Source organism: Botryllus schlosseri, chromosome 15 (genome assembly GCF_051294905.1).
Source record: "Botryllus schlosseri isolate E-star chromosome 15, Bs_hap1, whole genome shotgun sequence".
In the NCBI taxonomy this organism is placed as follows: Eukaryota; Metazoa; Chordata; class Ascidiacea; order Stolidobranchia; family Styelidae; genus Botryllus; species Botryllus schlosseri.
This window is the reverse complement of record NC_137250.1, coordinates 19,886,474-19,902,348: the sequence shown is the minus strand read 5'-3', so window position 1 is coordinate 19,902,348 and position 15,875 is coordinate 19,886,474. Positions and strand designations below refer to the sequence as shown.

The 15,875-nt window shown below is 40.7% G+C and overlaps 1 protein-coding gene across 4 annotated transcripts; it reads right to left on the bottom strand.

Moving 5' to 3' along the window:
• LOC145457127 (uncharacterized) lies at window positions 1-13,005 on the bottom strand. Of its 4 annotated transcripts, none has more exons than XM_080335296.1 (8): window positions 12,874-13,005; window positions 12,383-12,432; window positions 10,767-10,850; window positions 10,524-10,697; window positions 6,960-7,147; window positions 4,921-5,086; window positions 3,431-3,605; window positions 1-1,218 (listed from the first exon to the last, which is right to left on the bottom strand). In XM_080335296.1, the coding sequence occupies exons 1-8, from the start codon at window positions 12,968-12,970 to the stop codon at window positions 611-613; spliced, it is 1,542 nt and encodes a 513-aa protein (XP_080191422.1). In that variant the 5' UTR covers window positions 12,971-13,005; the 3' UTR covers window positions 1-610. The 4 variants fall into 4 exon arrangements, with proteins under 4 accessions (XP_080191422.1, XP_080191421.1, XP_080191423.1 ...); XM_080335295.1 differs by having other exon boundaries at window positions 3,404-3,605; window positions 12,874-12,989; XM_080335297.1 differs by lacking the exon at window positions 10,524-10,697 and having other exon boundaries at window positions 3,404-3,605; window positions 12,874-12,999.
• Between the last annotated feature and the right edge of the window lie 2,870 nt (window positions 13,006-15,875).

The following is a 15,875-nucleotide window of genomic DNA, read 5'->3' as shown; positions in this document are numbered from 1 at the left end:
TTGAATATCATTGATCAAGTTTATCAGGAATCAAAAGCGAATAAGAGAAGAACAGTCGTCGAATAAGAATGATGCGAAATATTATGAAAATATTGTGCAGTCACTGGGAAAGAAAACGCTTACAGTGACACAATGCACGGGTAAGTCAAAGAGGTTGTTCGTCGCTGCAACTTAATCGTCAGGAATATTCGATGATCGTATAGGATCAAAACGAGGCTGTTGCATGTTAGATTGCCGTAGATGGAGCAATTACATCTATTTTATCGTCAAGTGGCCGGAATACATGCGTCGTAGCCGTATAAATTATTATCGAAGTGATGCAAGCACCCTAAAACCTCAGGGTAGCCTATAAAATAATCGAGGCATGCATAAAAAGAGAATCTGCGACAAGTCCGGTATTACCGGTACTTATTCCTTGTGGCGTTCAATTTCGCCTCGACAGACGCCAATGGGTCCCATGCACCGCCCTGTATCTTCGCCGTTTAGCTGTCACACGTCTTTCACTCTTGATAGTTTGGATCGAAGATGTAAGCGGTAACAAGAGTGCTAAGAATGAAAACTCTGAAAAGTGTTGCTCGATAGCGATGACGCAGGACCTTTCGAATTGGGATTATACATCATCATTTTTTTCGGCCTGTGGCAGACAGCAACGCAGGCTTTTGTGAGGCAGCATTCTCTCCCTTGTATCTCCACAGCGGTTACCGCAGAAACGCATCATGCGGCTTATTGAGGTTCTCATCTCGGAAAATCTCCAGAAGTAAACCCACGGATTTATGAGAGAGTTCAAGAGAGAGAACACGAGCAAGTATTTCATCGGCTTCATGTACGTTTTGTCTGTTTCCGTGAACGACAGGGCGGACATGATGCCGAGAGGCACGGTGGTCAACGCAAATAACAACAGGATTATGATCATGGTGTGCAAAAGCCGTAAGTCGCGGGCTTGGTGTTTCTGTCGCAATCCTGGATTTGTCTTAGAAACCTTCTTGCCGTTAGCGCGGCTGTTATTATTCGCTCGGTTTAGCGAAGATCGGTGAGACTGATCAGCACCGTTTGATCTTGTGATGTCGAACGACCTGGAATTACGATTGCTACTTTCCCACGCGTTGTCGATGACGGAGCCGTTTCTGTCTACGGCTGAGTCACTTTGATCTGGAGTCACAAACGGCGAAGACCTGCCGCTGTCGTCTTTGGAATAGTTGAAGGCGCCGTCTTCAGTCACTGAACATATGAGTAATTTAAGGCCTCTGTCGAAAGGCAGTCCTGTTTTCGGCAGAGCCGTGAACTGCTGAGAATTTTACGACGTAACTCGACGCGCAATTGCAGCGGATTTTGCTCTTAAATGCCAAGCCACTATCAAGGTAATAATGATAGCGAGCAAGCCAACAATAATGAAAAACCAAAGGTGGTCAAAGTATAGTCGGTGTTGATACTCAAGTTCAACTAACTCAATTACACCTGCAAGTAGCAATTTCAAAACTACTTAAAGTAGATGCATAAAATGAAGATCTGAAAGTACTGAAGTAAGTAGTTGCAAAAATAGCTTTGTCGATAGGTCGCATACTTTTAGCGCCTAATCGGAGGTGGCCACTTTCGAAATTGCAGATGGCATCTTAGCGACTGACGCAATATGACGAATGGCAGTACAAATATTACAGGTGCGAGCTTCGAGAATATGTTCAGTTTTCAGTCAGACTCGAGTCACCTTTTTCGCATGTCTTGACTTGACTCGAGTCACTTTGCAAAAATGACTTGACTTGACTCGGCATCTCAAAAATGTGAATTGACTCGTGACTCGGAGCAAAATTTACGAGTCAATTTCAAGTTATCCAGTAATCGGTTTCGATAAAAATCGCTGTATCTTTCATATGTTCAGATTGTTCTCGATACGCTGGTGTAACCTGCGAGAGCGACCAATTCCATTCATTCAATGATTTTGCGTTTTAGTGAACCTTCATTGTTCTATCACATATAAATTGACCACAAATGAAGTGATTGGAGCTTACAGCGTATGTTGTCGTCGTCGTCGTAGTAGTAGTAGTAGTAGTAGTAGTAGTACTGCTAGGAATACAATATAATAGCAAAATATCCATCTCTGTTCTATAGACTGGTCATTGATGCTCGGTGCTCACCTTAACCAAACCTCTTCTAAGAGTTAAATTTAATTTGAATAATAGTTTATATTACTCGTCAACCATTGACGCAGGCTTAATGTATCCCATGGATGTGTAATTGAGTAGTGCATCATGCCAATTCGTTTCAACTATCTCACGTTTCGTATTCAATTCTCTATTTTGGTGGCTAATTATAGGCGGAGGGTATACACTATACAGTTACTTAGCAGTTTAGGAATTCTACGCATGCTTGAGCTATACAACGCCTTTTTGCATGTGTATTTAATTCTGTATTCGGTCCTTGATGGCGAATGCAACGACTTAATCATACCTCGTACTTCGAAAAGACAACTTGACCTGAATTGTGACTTGACTCGTGACACTTGACTTGACTTGATTAGACTTGACTCGAGTCACCTCCAAAAATGGAGTGACTTGACTTGACTCGAGTCGAGTCACCGTCAAAAATCGTTTAACGTGACTTGACTCGAGTCAAAATGTGCAATGATTCGAAATGACTTGGGACTCGACGGTACTGACTTGATCCCAACACTGGATATCACCAATCGAAGCTTCAAGGTTTGTGAATAATATCATTCTTACTGGAACGGGACTTAAATTTTAGTACTCGAAAGAATTGCCTCTCACTATCCGGCTCGAATTATTGCAATTACTACTCGATTCCAATTAGAGTACTCGAATAATTGTGGCCATCCCTAGTCCCAACGAGTCACGCTGAAAGGCAGACGGCTGATTAATAGATTTTCTCGTTGAACTTCAACAGAAAATCCTTGAAATTACGCTCAATAATCTGAATATATGGACAGTGGGCACACTGGACATGAAAACGCATACATGGCGCTGAAATGGTTTTGTACTGCTTGCGATTTTTCTTCTGAAAATACACGTGTAAAGCGCAGTTTTTTTGGTGATATTGTGTCATGGCATTGGTTCAGTTATTGACTTTCGTCCGAGTTTTACTCTTGCAAAGCAAGCGATACTCAGTAGTGGCGAGATAACGTAGTGGTGTAATCCACAGCTGCAACAGTAATGGGCTGCGGGTTCCAGTCCGAACGAGGTCGACTGCTAAATTCCTACCTACGTGTTGGAGGTTTATCTAGGCTCCTCCTCGCCCTATCATCCGTGTAAGCAGTGTCTTATAAAAGCCCAGAAGTGGGCGTGCTGTAAGTGAGCAGCTACGGAATAAAAATGAAGAAAATTGGGTTGGTGTAAATAATGACCATAGTAGTCGACAAACACCACGAATACCACAAACAACAAGCGATACTCACCGGGCCTTATCAGCGTTTCGATGTAACCGGCACTTCTCGGAAAGCTCTTCATCGGTTTTGGCTGCTGTCGACTTCCGCGACTCTTCGATGTTCGTTTCACGAAAAGATAGATTCTTGCGTAGAACACGGAAGAAACGACTGGTAAAATCATCAGCACCAATCCGAGCATTAACATGCTGCCTTTTGTGGATGCCGGATTTATCTGAACATCGTGAGATTAGAATGGTTAGAAAGTGTGATGAATAACTAGCAGGGGTTCTCCAACATCAAAAGATGATGCGGGCCGCAGAACATCATTACCATGTATTTGTAATCTAAATTCATTGCATTTACCAGTCATGTACGGACGTTTTATACATTTTTATACATTCTAAAGCATCAATGGACAGCGTTCGTAAGTTTGCAGTTGCTGTTCTTTGTGTATATATCATCCTCCAGCGGCGCTGGTAAACCACGCCGAATTTCCTCTTAAGCATGCATGCATTATTGCATAGTCAAGTCGGTATGTGCACACCATTCCACCAGAGACCGGAATTCATGCGTAAGTAAGTATAAAATTACGTTACATGTTTTCGTCAAAGAAGCTTTGTCCACTAGTTGACGTTTTGGCTGGTCCTTCATAATAGTTCGCCATTTCATAAAACTGTCTCCTCCTCACGTTTGCCCTACCAGCATTTCCTCTGCAAATGTGTCCACTCTTATAAAATGTACTCGGATTATTAACTATATAGTCTCTGTGGAGTCGGTGGATTCACCCAAATCTAGGCTAAATTAGACTACGTGGCAACTTGTTTCAGAAACTGCGATTAATGAGCGACAAACATTGCTATTACTCTTCTGGTCTCGATTGAAGCACACAACTGTAGCTGGAAGATTCGCCAGGTGATGATGTCCTTGTTGCTAAATTCCGAAAACATTGAATTCGCACAGTCTGCCAAAGTTTTCTGAAAATCCCTTCTTTTCTAGCTGACTTCTTGGATCTAGCAATATTCCTTGCAGTTTTGGACGACGTCTTTGTGACGTTGCCGGCAATTTCAACAATGCCTCGAAATATGGATTGCTGGGCTTGACACCTAGCTAGCAACGTTTTTCCCGTAAGATCTGGTAGAAGATATGTATTTTCGAACTCCAGATGAAACTGTCAGTGGTTTCTTTTTAAACTTCCTCCCTTCGTTGCGATAACTGTTCTCTCCTTATCACGATCTGTTCAAGCCAGTAGCTTGGAAAAATTTTGCGCTTTGCGCGGATGTATAGTGGCAACCTGCTTTTCCATTTGAATGTAAGTGATAACCCTAGAAGTTATGTTGATCACCCAATAATTACCCAAGACCTGTGTTTTTTACTATATTTTTTCAAATCCTTGAAAGGGAGGGGGTCTTTTACCTCATCAAATTTGTCCCCCCCCCCCAAATATTTTTTCTGGTGACGCCCTTGATCAAACCAGTACCTGATCTGCCATTTGAGGAGACCCGGATGAGTTAAATAACCCATACTTGTCGAGTAGGCCTACAACTAACCTCAGAACAGTAGTCACTCGGGGCGCACTCCATGTAGATAACTTTCGTATTATTAGCGCGGGTATAGCAACTGCAAGTGTCAACGCAATTCCAAAATGTGAGAACTGGTACGACGTAGATGATAGCTGGTAGTATCCAAGTTAACGAAATTCCGATCAGTACCAGCCTGGAAAAGTAGGTATGCCATGTAATTGTAATGTATCCCAGGGCATGGCCTACTAAAAACACGGCCTCACACCTAACCTTTTGACCTGAAAATAAGAGGCCTAAAGTGTATTTTCCAACCCTTACCAGCCGTGCACTTGACTGGTCAGGAAATGTAGTAGAACTACTACAACAATTTTTTTCAATTATTTCTACCATAATGGGTAATGTAACTACTGGAATTCTTCATCAGGCCAGATTTTGTTAACATAAAGTTTTTTCATGTAACAATTTGTCAGTTTTTGAGGCAAATTTTTTTTCGGGCCAAACTGCTTCGTAAGGACAGACAGTTCCAACCATAAATGAAGACAAATAGTACAATTCTAACGTTATGTGGGAAAACACCTAATTTGCATGCTTTAGGTCAAATTAGGTCAAAATTAAGATTTGTATGGTAGAAAAATGTCAAAATTTTGATAATTCAGGTAAAATAAAATCGCTCTAGTGATGAGATTTCGAATGGTATATCCTGATGATGTCATGTAACAGTTTACCAAGTTTCTCGATTTGCATTCAAATAATTATTCGATACGATTGTACCAAGTCGTATCGACTCGCACGCTTTCTGTCGTCTCATTGTATCGCAGTCTTGTGTTGTTTTGAAAGGATAAAATTATTAACAATTATCCCAAACTCAACTCAAAACTGGAGCAGGAATTTAATGTGCATCACTGATCCGCTGTTGCAACCCGTGCTTGAGAGCATTGAATGACAAAGATGATAAAGAATCGTAAAATAGTACTGCGGAGATAAATCGAAGTCAGTAACAATAGGCTACAGAATGTGGTGTTTAATCAGTGGTTCTCAACCAGGGATCATTGGACCGCTAGGGGTCCGCGAAGTATTTTCTTGGGTCTGCAAAACCCCGAAATCTGCAAAATGGTTAATATCCTAATGTTTATTTTTTAATTTGAGAAATCACGAGGCGCTTTCCATTCATAGGTACCCGAACTTCAGGACTCACGTAAACAGAATGGCAATCTGAGATGAATTATTATTCTATTGTGCAAACTAATTTTAATTGCCAAATTAAACGTAAAACGTAGTGCTGTTTAGAGATGTTTTGTTGAGGTTTTGGTGAAAATTGTTTGAAAAAAAAAAATTCTATTATGATATACGTAACCGCTATTCCAGAATAACTTCATGATGAGCTGATAGATAGAAAAGACTAGGCTTGACGTTATTGGTTCATTAAAATCGGTTTCTCAATTTTGATGTCATATATGTTACTATCATACTCAAAGGTGTCGTCGGAAGCGTACCGCGTTATTATTACATTCGCCACCACCTATCTTTGTGGAAATGGATTTTCGGAACTCGTTCATATCAAATCGACAACGCGGATTTTCAAGACACGACGCATATTTCGAGAAATATAGCAATAGAATCCGTTGAAATAATAAAAATTCCCATTTTTACGTAAGTAGTGTCATGTTATTTTCAAGAAAAGTCATTTTGTTGCTGTTGATCTCTAGTCTACAGACAGATGACGGTTGCACGATAATTGAGCTGAATTTTAACTAATACTGATGTGTCCGCGGGGCCCCGTGACGGTCCAAAGGGGGTTTGCGAAGATAAAAAGGTCGAGAACCACTACTGGCGTAGAAGTTATTATCCATTACAATGGCGCTTTCGTCAGCGTTAGGTATCAAGAGTTTAAGCGAAGGACTTTGATTCTCGAATACGACTGCATTTGCGCGAAATGGGATTCCAACAGGCAATTCCACGTTTGGTCATTTCGTTGGTAAAAGTTTTCAGTTCTACCAGGCTAACAACAACTCATATCAATCTGAAGGTTGCTGGTTACGTCACTATCCAGTTTTATGATTCCTTACTTCCGTCTTTGCCCGCTTTTCCATATATTGAATCCTAGAAATGTATGACTTCCTCCAATACCCGTTCGCACATGTGTGTAGCGATCCAGTGCAATGACAACTTGACTCATAAGCGACGCTACCACGGTTAGAATCCAAGCGCTCTTCTGTACCAGTTCCATGAATGGCGGCCGGGACTGGAGCCATAGCTGTGTGATATGACAAAATGTGACTAATATATCATATGACCGACATCACATGCATAATTGCATGACTCGGGACCTACGGTAAGTTATCGTAGGCCCCGCCTAACTATTATAAAGACATAAAGTGGTTGGGCTTTGGTAATTGCCCTATCATATTCAGATGTATGGATGTACCCTACGCTGTGAGTAGAGGCTGCATTTTTTGGATATTAACTATAGCGTGCACCCCCATCAAGTCAGCGGCTCTTTCAGATACGTAATTTGGCATTAAGACCTATGTCAGCTTGTATAAATGAGCCAAATACACACATAATTATGATTTCCTATGTCTGGAAGACACAAAAGGGAGGTACACGTACGCCGGCAGAACACACCTCACGCACTACGCCAATGAAAATACAGTTTAACAGTGAGCAATTGCGCATCAGATTATAACCCATGCAGAAGAAGAAGTAGCCTAGTTTACTGAATATGTACTAATTATAGGCCTACCTATTGACGAAATGCTGCCCAAGACGTAGGTAAATTTTCTCCAAGTACAATAAATTGGAAGAGTACATTGGTTCAAGTAGCTATCAGTCCGCGACAAATTTCGAACTTAAATAAATAATATTCATCTTGGCAACTAAAGTTACATAACGTCGTTCGTAAAACTGTAATGTTGCAAGTTGAAATGCATTCCAATCTCAAATGCATCTAATTCATTAACGAAGAAGATGTGGAGACAGTCTGGACTCGAGTACTCAGTATAAATATAAATAGGCCTGCAGCATTACATTTCAGGTCTGTTATCATGCATTTAGAAGTCGAGCAATACAGGCACCATTGCATGTTTTGGCGCCATTTCACCATTGCACCGTTGCATATATTGGGATTATTGCATGTTTTGGCAACATATTATCTTATCGTAAATTTGATGAGGCCTGTCAAATGCGCGGTGTCTGGATAATGCAAAATCGATGATGTCGACTTTCCAAATGACGGTTACTAATTCGTTATGTATTCCAGGCGGTTATCTCCAAGAGTCATTCGGGATGCAAACAACGGTGACGACAGGCTGTAGGAAAATTCGTGAAACCGCTTTTTGCCGCACTGTTCGGAGGTTACATATACAAGATTGAGATTTTACAGTTTGAAAGCACTGCCACACGACAACGTATGAAATAGATATAATTGGGCGTTTACTTATGTGCTGCATTACAGCGGCGCCGGTCGATCCGCGAATATGGGTCATTCAGTCTTGTATCGTACAGAGAGAGAGAGAGAGAATCTTTATTCGTATACATTACATATCAACATAACACTACAAAAATGTTACAGTGAAATGCGACATGCACGGTACATACGGAGTGTAAATTGTTTTGCAACGAATTTTTGTGCAATTGCTCGAACTAACATTTCAGTTACGGGATGATGATTATTTTGTTAGCGCCTCGCACTAAACAGACTGCATTTTCCCATGACAATGTGCAAACTATATTTTCACATGTAACATTAACACCATTTGCATTTGCGAATTATTCACAGTCCGGGTACCAAAAATTTAAAAGAATCAAGTTACGAAGCATTGCTTTAGGGTTGCGAGTTTATGGGTCTTTTCCGATGGTCTAAATACGCATGGGTTTCAAGATGGGTTATTGATGAATGACTTTGCGCCATCTTGAATTGGTCAGATTAGCACCGTTTCGATCGGATTGATGCCAGGCGCGTGAAAATGTTTAGAATTCAATGAATCTATCGCTGGAGCAGCATATAGCCATAAGTCTATTGTGTACGCTCAGCTAATGCGTCACTGGGGATCAATTCATCAAATCCAGTGTTGGGATGACTCGAGTCACTATTTCGTATGACTTGACTTGACTCGAGTCCCTTTGCTAATATGACTTGACTTGACATGACTCGGCGTATCAGAAATGTGGATTGACTCGTGACTCGGAGCAAAATTCACGAGTCAATTTCAAGTCATCAACTAATCGGTGTCGATAAAATCACTGTAACTTGCAAATATTCGGATTGTTCGCGAAACGCTGGTGTAACCCGTGAAAGCGACAAATCATTCAATGACCGCGAATTTCACTTAGCCTCCATTGTTGTCTCACAAATAAAGTGACCGCAAACGAAGTGATCAAAGCTTACAGCTTACGTAGTCGTAAACTAGTAGTAAAGTAATAAAATAGAAAAATGTATATTTCTGTTCTCACCTTAACCAAACTTGCTTTATTGAAATTGAATTTGAATATAGTTTATACTTTAAATAGTCCTCAACCATTCGCGCAGGCTCGAATTGTATCATAACAATTTGTAAGTAGGTAATATATTGGATCTCAGCGATTCGTTTTTCTATTCTCTATTTTAACTGGTAACTATAAACTGACGGCTGCACAATTACTTACGTAGTTTAACAGTTCTACGTATATATGTGAGCGATACATCGCCTTCTTGCGTGTAAATTTAACTCTATATTCGTTCATCGGTTCGGAATCAATGACCACTCAATCTGTATTTCAGACAGCTAGCAAAATTCAATGACGTAATCATGCCTCAAACTTCGAAAGGGCAACTTGACTTGGATTGTGACTTGACTCGTGACTTGACTCGACTTGACTCGAGTCACCTCCAAAAATCGAGTGACTTGACTTGACTCGAGTCCCCTTCAAAAATCGATTGACTTGACTTGACTCGAGTCAAAATGTGCAATGACTCGAAATGACTCGTGACTCGAAGGTCGTGACTTGATCCCAACACTGATCAAATCTAAGGATGTGAGAACGGTCTTTACCTTCATTCGCAAGGTTTCAAATCTAATTACGTGACACGATATTCTGTACGCCTCGCTTTGTTTACGGTGCGAGAGTAGAGCCCGACCGATTTTGGATTTTTGGGCCGATACCGATAAAACCGATATCTAACATCTTCACCGATAACACCGATATATTCAGCCGATATTCAAATAAGGGGGAATCTACCGCAAAAGGCGCATTTTAAAAACTTCAGTGCATTTATTCCAACAGCTTTACAGCCATTGTCATACTTGAACATCAAATAGACTAGAAAGGCTGCATCTGGGCACCTTGAAAGTGTAAGATATATGAAATATTGCAATATTCCTAGTCTAGCGGTCAAGAATTACAGTTCACTGACTTCCTACCGTCATGCTGTGACGTCACGAAAATAGCCGAAATTTTTTCAGCTCCATGACCGATACCGATAATTCTTTTAAAGTGTAATATCGACTCGATATTATCGGCGAACCGATAATCGGTAGGGCTCTATGAGAGAGTCACTATTGCATCCTTCAAGTATGTAATGTCCATTACCACGTGAAAGGAGAACGAACAAACGGAATGGGCCAAGGACCAAAACCCTATTAAATACATACTCTCTGCAGTCCAAAATTCCACAGTAAGAGCAGCCCTGCCAACATGTCAGCCACAGCCAGGTTGCATATGCAATAGAATCTTGCTTTCTGTAATTTCCGACCGCCTCTCCTGATTGCTATCACTACGATGAGATTGGTGATGAAAATCGCGAGACCATAGCTCATCGCCAAGCCCTAGCAATGAACGCGACCACAAATATTCATCAATTAAACACCCCACTTTCATAGAACATAATACCCTACCTCAAACATGCCGTTCGGTGCATCCTGCTTGCAGGTCGTGTGTATGTGGTCCATAACGTACTTCCAATCGTGCTGGAACTTCCCCTGGTACAAGACACCTGTGTGATTGTAACTGTAAATTGCAAAGGGATTTTGCGATCACATATAACCGCATTGCATTAACTGCGAAAATTATAGAGCGAACGGGTATAACGTAGGAATGGACTATCCACTATCCCAGTGGTCCCCAAACTTTTTCTTTTCGTGGACCCCTTTGACCGAAATTTGAGCCAAATTGCCTCTAGGAGAAATCAGCTCGATGATTGAAATAGGTCGTTTTTCCCGCGCAAACAACTGTTGACTGAAGAATAAGACGGGCGCTACAGAGTGCTTGTTTCAAACAAGGCCATAACAATATTTTGTCGACCTCCACAAAAAATGGTGTTGGTCCGAATCAATACAACTTCTGGAAGGCCTCACTTCGCAGACTCCTCAATGTCCTCATACTTGATACACACAATTTACAGTAACACCAACACACGCACACATACATTCTTTCCGCAGTGAATTAAGTCCGGTATCACGCGATTCGTAGATGTGACCGTGTTAGGTAACGGCGAACGCAAATCCTGTCCATTTATGTTTGTTGGCTTACCATGCACCAACCGCTAATGTAACTTGAAAATCAGTATACATAAATTTACTGGTTGTGCGATTTTTTATGTTTATGCATGAATTTGGTGAATAATAATGGTACTTCCATATATAGCATACATCTGGTCAGATTTTCTGCTGGAGTCGATGGCAATAGTGTCTTCGAAAATGCAGGACGCCCATATGTCACACATAGTTAAGACTATATTATTGAAGTTTCGGGTGGGTCCACATTACTTTGTTGAAACACATTTTTACTTCGTGACTTCGGTGAACATTGTCGCTAGGCTACTCAAAAGATTCCAAATTCGTATTTCTTGACTGCGGGCTGATGTGTTTCCTCTTGGGGTCGCATTTGTGCTGCTTGGCTCAGATTTTGAGGGAAGGACCATATTTGTTACCGTCATTTCGGAGCCGCGCAGCTATATCAATGACGACGGTTTCGGTAAACATGTGTCTGTCATTTTGATTTCTAGGTGTTATCACAGTCGTTCTTTCTTGGAGCACATTTCGCGAAGAAGCAGGTTCCGCGAAACTTTTATGTGTCGTGATCTGTCCTAGCGCGGATATGCATATGTCTAATGGTCCCGCACTAGCCTACTCCGCAACTCTAGACTGATACATCTCTACGGTCTCAAGCCATACTAAGAAAATACCGTCCTTTCGTTGCTAATAATTGCTAATTGCTAATACAGTTTGACTCAATTCTGTAAATCAGGCGTATTTAATGCGTTATTTTTTCATATTTAGTTTTCTTGTGACACTAAATCGCGCGAAGCACGCAAAGAGATGTTTCAGAGTGAATGAATTTGCCTATTGAAAAATATTATAGAAGAATTGGGAGCATGGTGTCTTCCGCCCTCTGGCTTATAAATATAGCAAAATAAATTAGTTCCATTAGTTCCCATTTGGCAACATTGCACCAAGTTTAGCATGTTTTTCCTCGCTCAGGTAGCTGTTCACCAAAAATAAATCATGTTTACTTGCGATCTCCTTGACATGAATCGACGACGTTGGAAAGTTTTGCCACTATCTGAAAAATGTTGACTTGATAATAAGATAGATACTTTCACTATAGGCCTCGTTGTGATAGATTCGGCACGACGCTTGCCCGCGTAGGAGAAATATGGTTGAGAGGCCGTCGCGAGCCCTGCAAAATTGTCTCGCGATCCGCACTTTTAGAACATCTGAAGTAGTTTAAAATATAAGGGGGAATTTGTAAGTAAAGGAGAGATTTCAGATAGCATTTGAAAATACTTCCAGCAAACAAAAACAGCGAAAATGAACATATGTTCGGAAATAACTATAGTTGACTACTTGACAGTCCAGACATGAACAATTTGGAAAATCCGTTACAATTCTAAATCAAAATTGCCTCCTAAAAGTTACCAAATTCCCCCCTAGGGGGAATTCCCCCCCTCCCACGGTTGGGAACCACTGCACTATCCAGTAATTGATATCATCCGTTCCTCACTTGCTGAGTAAATATAACAGCTCCCCTCGGGACAACTACGCGTATGATTGGCAGAGTCTGCCTCATTGCTGCTATGATGAACAATGAACATGCGCATTCAAAGCGCAGACATGCATTAAGGAGTAACTGTTAGTAACTGTTAAGTGAGTGTTATAACTTACGATTCAATGGGACAAAGTCGAGTCTGGATAAATCCCGTACCCCTGCGTATCCTCGTAAGGTATTACTAATAAGTCTGTTTTTCGAACACACAAAAAGACTGCACTGATGCAGTAATACCTGCATAAGTGTAAACTCGAAACTAGAGACAGAACTTTCTAAGAAGCAAGTGGTACAGAGGAAGTTTCTAAGTCAATCGTATTATTCCGACTGCAACGAATGACAATGCGATATTGCAACACCGTAATTTACAGATGGCTTGTATAGCACCACGTGAGCCTGGGCGATATAGGGGAGATGTGGTACTGATGAAACACTGGGACCGAAAATACTTGACAAATTCTCTATTATAATCATGATTACACACTCCGTGATTTTGTTTACAATTGCATGCTGGCAGAATCTTTCTTCACATGCAAATAAATTCGACCTGCTCGAGTTATGGGGTTTGTGACAGATGTTTTCTGTTTTGGGCGTACAAAATTAATTTCGATCGAGGTATAAATTTTATTTGTAACCTTCAACACGACCAAACTAGTAATCATTGTTAATGTTAAAAGTAGGGCCTGTATCTGGCTTCATACCGCAACATATTTTTTATTTAATACCATCGTTGAGTGGACTCTTTCCAATTCGATTACAAACTAAAAGCTTGGGGGTCGATGATAACATAGCCAAATCAAGCATAATAGTTGGACTAAGTAATAATTCAAAACGGAGACACGCCTATATACAGAGAGGCTGTATGTCATAATTGCATGCGGTATTGTATCGCCATAAAGAGCTATTTTGAAGTCAAAATGTTGATTTTCGGGCAATACGTATGTAACCTCCATTGTGCGTAAGTTTGAGCCTAAATCGAAACATCATTTTATGCCAACATTTGGTGTAATATTTATTCTATATTTCCAAGGTGGCGACCAAACATTCTTTTTTGGCATACCATAGCAAAGTGCGGCCGCGACGCAATTCTGACTGGCCCGCGAAGAGTGGCCTGGAATTTATAAATTAAAACCTACTTTTGAATACCAATGTGTTAACTAAAACCACAGGCTGTATAAATTGAACCGGAATGCGCTTACTTTCAAGCCTGCTGCTTGTTCATGTATTTTTGTGATTCCACAGCCTATTCACTGTAGGACGTACATACAATGTGGATTCAAAATCGTGCAAATGTAGCAAAGTATGCCGTGACAATAAAATTCAAAAGTAACGGTTTCTAGATAGTTCAAACATTGTTTGTTGTAATTGTTACATTGCGATTTACTCGGTCTGTGCTTTAAAGTGCCATGTCATACGTTTCCAATCCCTAGTCAGTAAAACAAGTCAATGGGTGTACGACTGTACGTATGTGAGTAACGGTCACCCAAAAACGATAGACTTTATAATATCCCTATACGTCTCCGTAGAAAAAAGGGGTCTGGGGTCAATGTGACTTGAATGAGTTAAGAATGTTTAATGTTTCGCATTGTTTTGAATAATGTCACTGAACGAATCAATTGTGTGTTTTGTTAGTTCAAACCTCACTTTCTCATGGCGAAATCCTAACACAAACACTTATCTGCTTGTGTTAACAATGTATTCACTGTTGTATATTTAGAAATAAAATACGCCACGGAATATAGTTTAAACTTTTGTCTCGGCTCGCCAACCTATTTTTTGCTTCTCGTTTGGCCCGCCTTGAAAAATAATTGTCCACACATGCTTTAAATTATATAGTAGTTTTGGGATTTTCCATCCCTTTCATGAGTGAAATTGTCATAACAATGAAACGAAACTAGGAAGTTCATGTTGCGAGTTACGACATGGTGATATCCAGTTGTTCTCTGTGTAATAACGCCCTTGGATGGATCATCATGCGAGACAATAAACAGCTATAGTAACATTTGAACAAACGACATTCGCGGACATTGATCATAACGCTTGGGTATATATAATGACGCTTCCGCGTGGAGACACCCTCGCTTTCAGATCAATACACCAAACGATTACGATACAATGAAAAGATAGGTGCCGAAAGGACCTGGAGTAGTCTTTGAAATCATAAACCCATCTTGGCCTGGGCGATGTAAAGAAAAGGCGTGTACTTGTACGTACATTGTACACTAAATCAAAGTAATAAGAGATAACATAAAAAGAACAAGCGATAAAATGAGGTGGCATGTGTCGGGAGGCAATGTCGGTATATTAGATTGTGGCCCGTTTTTTCGAGTGATGTCGTAGGTCGTCATACAAGCATCGCCCCAGCCTTCGAAAAGTTGGCTTCAAAAAGTATCATCAATAGATAATGAATTTTACATTTTAGTTGTATTCGGGGGTTTCGTGTTAAGAATGTGCAAAGAGGCATTTAGGGTTTGTTTTCATAGATTACCAACATTTAATTTTCATATAAGTCAAGTAAAATCCTGAATTTTCGTCGCGCTTCGTGCACAGTAGATATGTAGAGACTCTTATGCTTTCACGAGAGTGTCGGTGGATATAATTTAGGTACCGGGTTGCGTGGTTCCGCTCACATCGCATTGTAGCCCATATGAAATGATTTTATCACAGTAAATATGGTCCATCATAACGCTTGAAACTCCTGTTTCGTAATCTAGCAGCTCAGGGTGTGGAGAAGTGGACTCTGACGTAATTCAGCGTTAGATCTGTTTTATCAGACCCACCTCCGGAACTTGGAGAACGACATGCCATGATATTTTCTAAAACGGGGTGTTCGATTAAACAAAGGATTAGTATCACATTTCCATATCAACACTATCATTTGAATCCCATGATGCGTAAGAATGCGTATTCCGGCGAAAATTGATACATCCTATGATGCATCAATAGGAATCAAGCTCTAT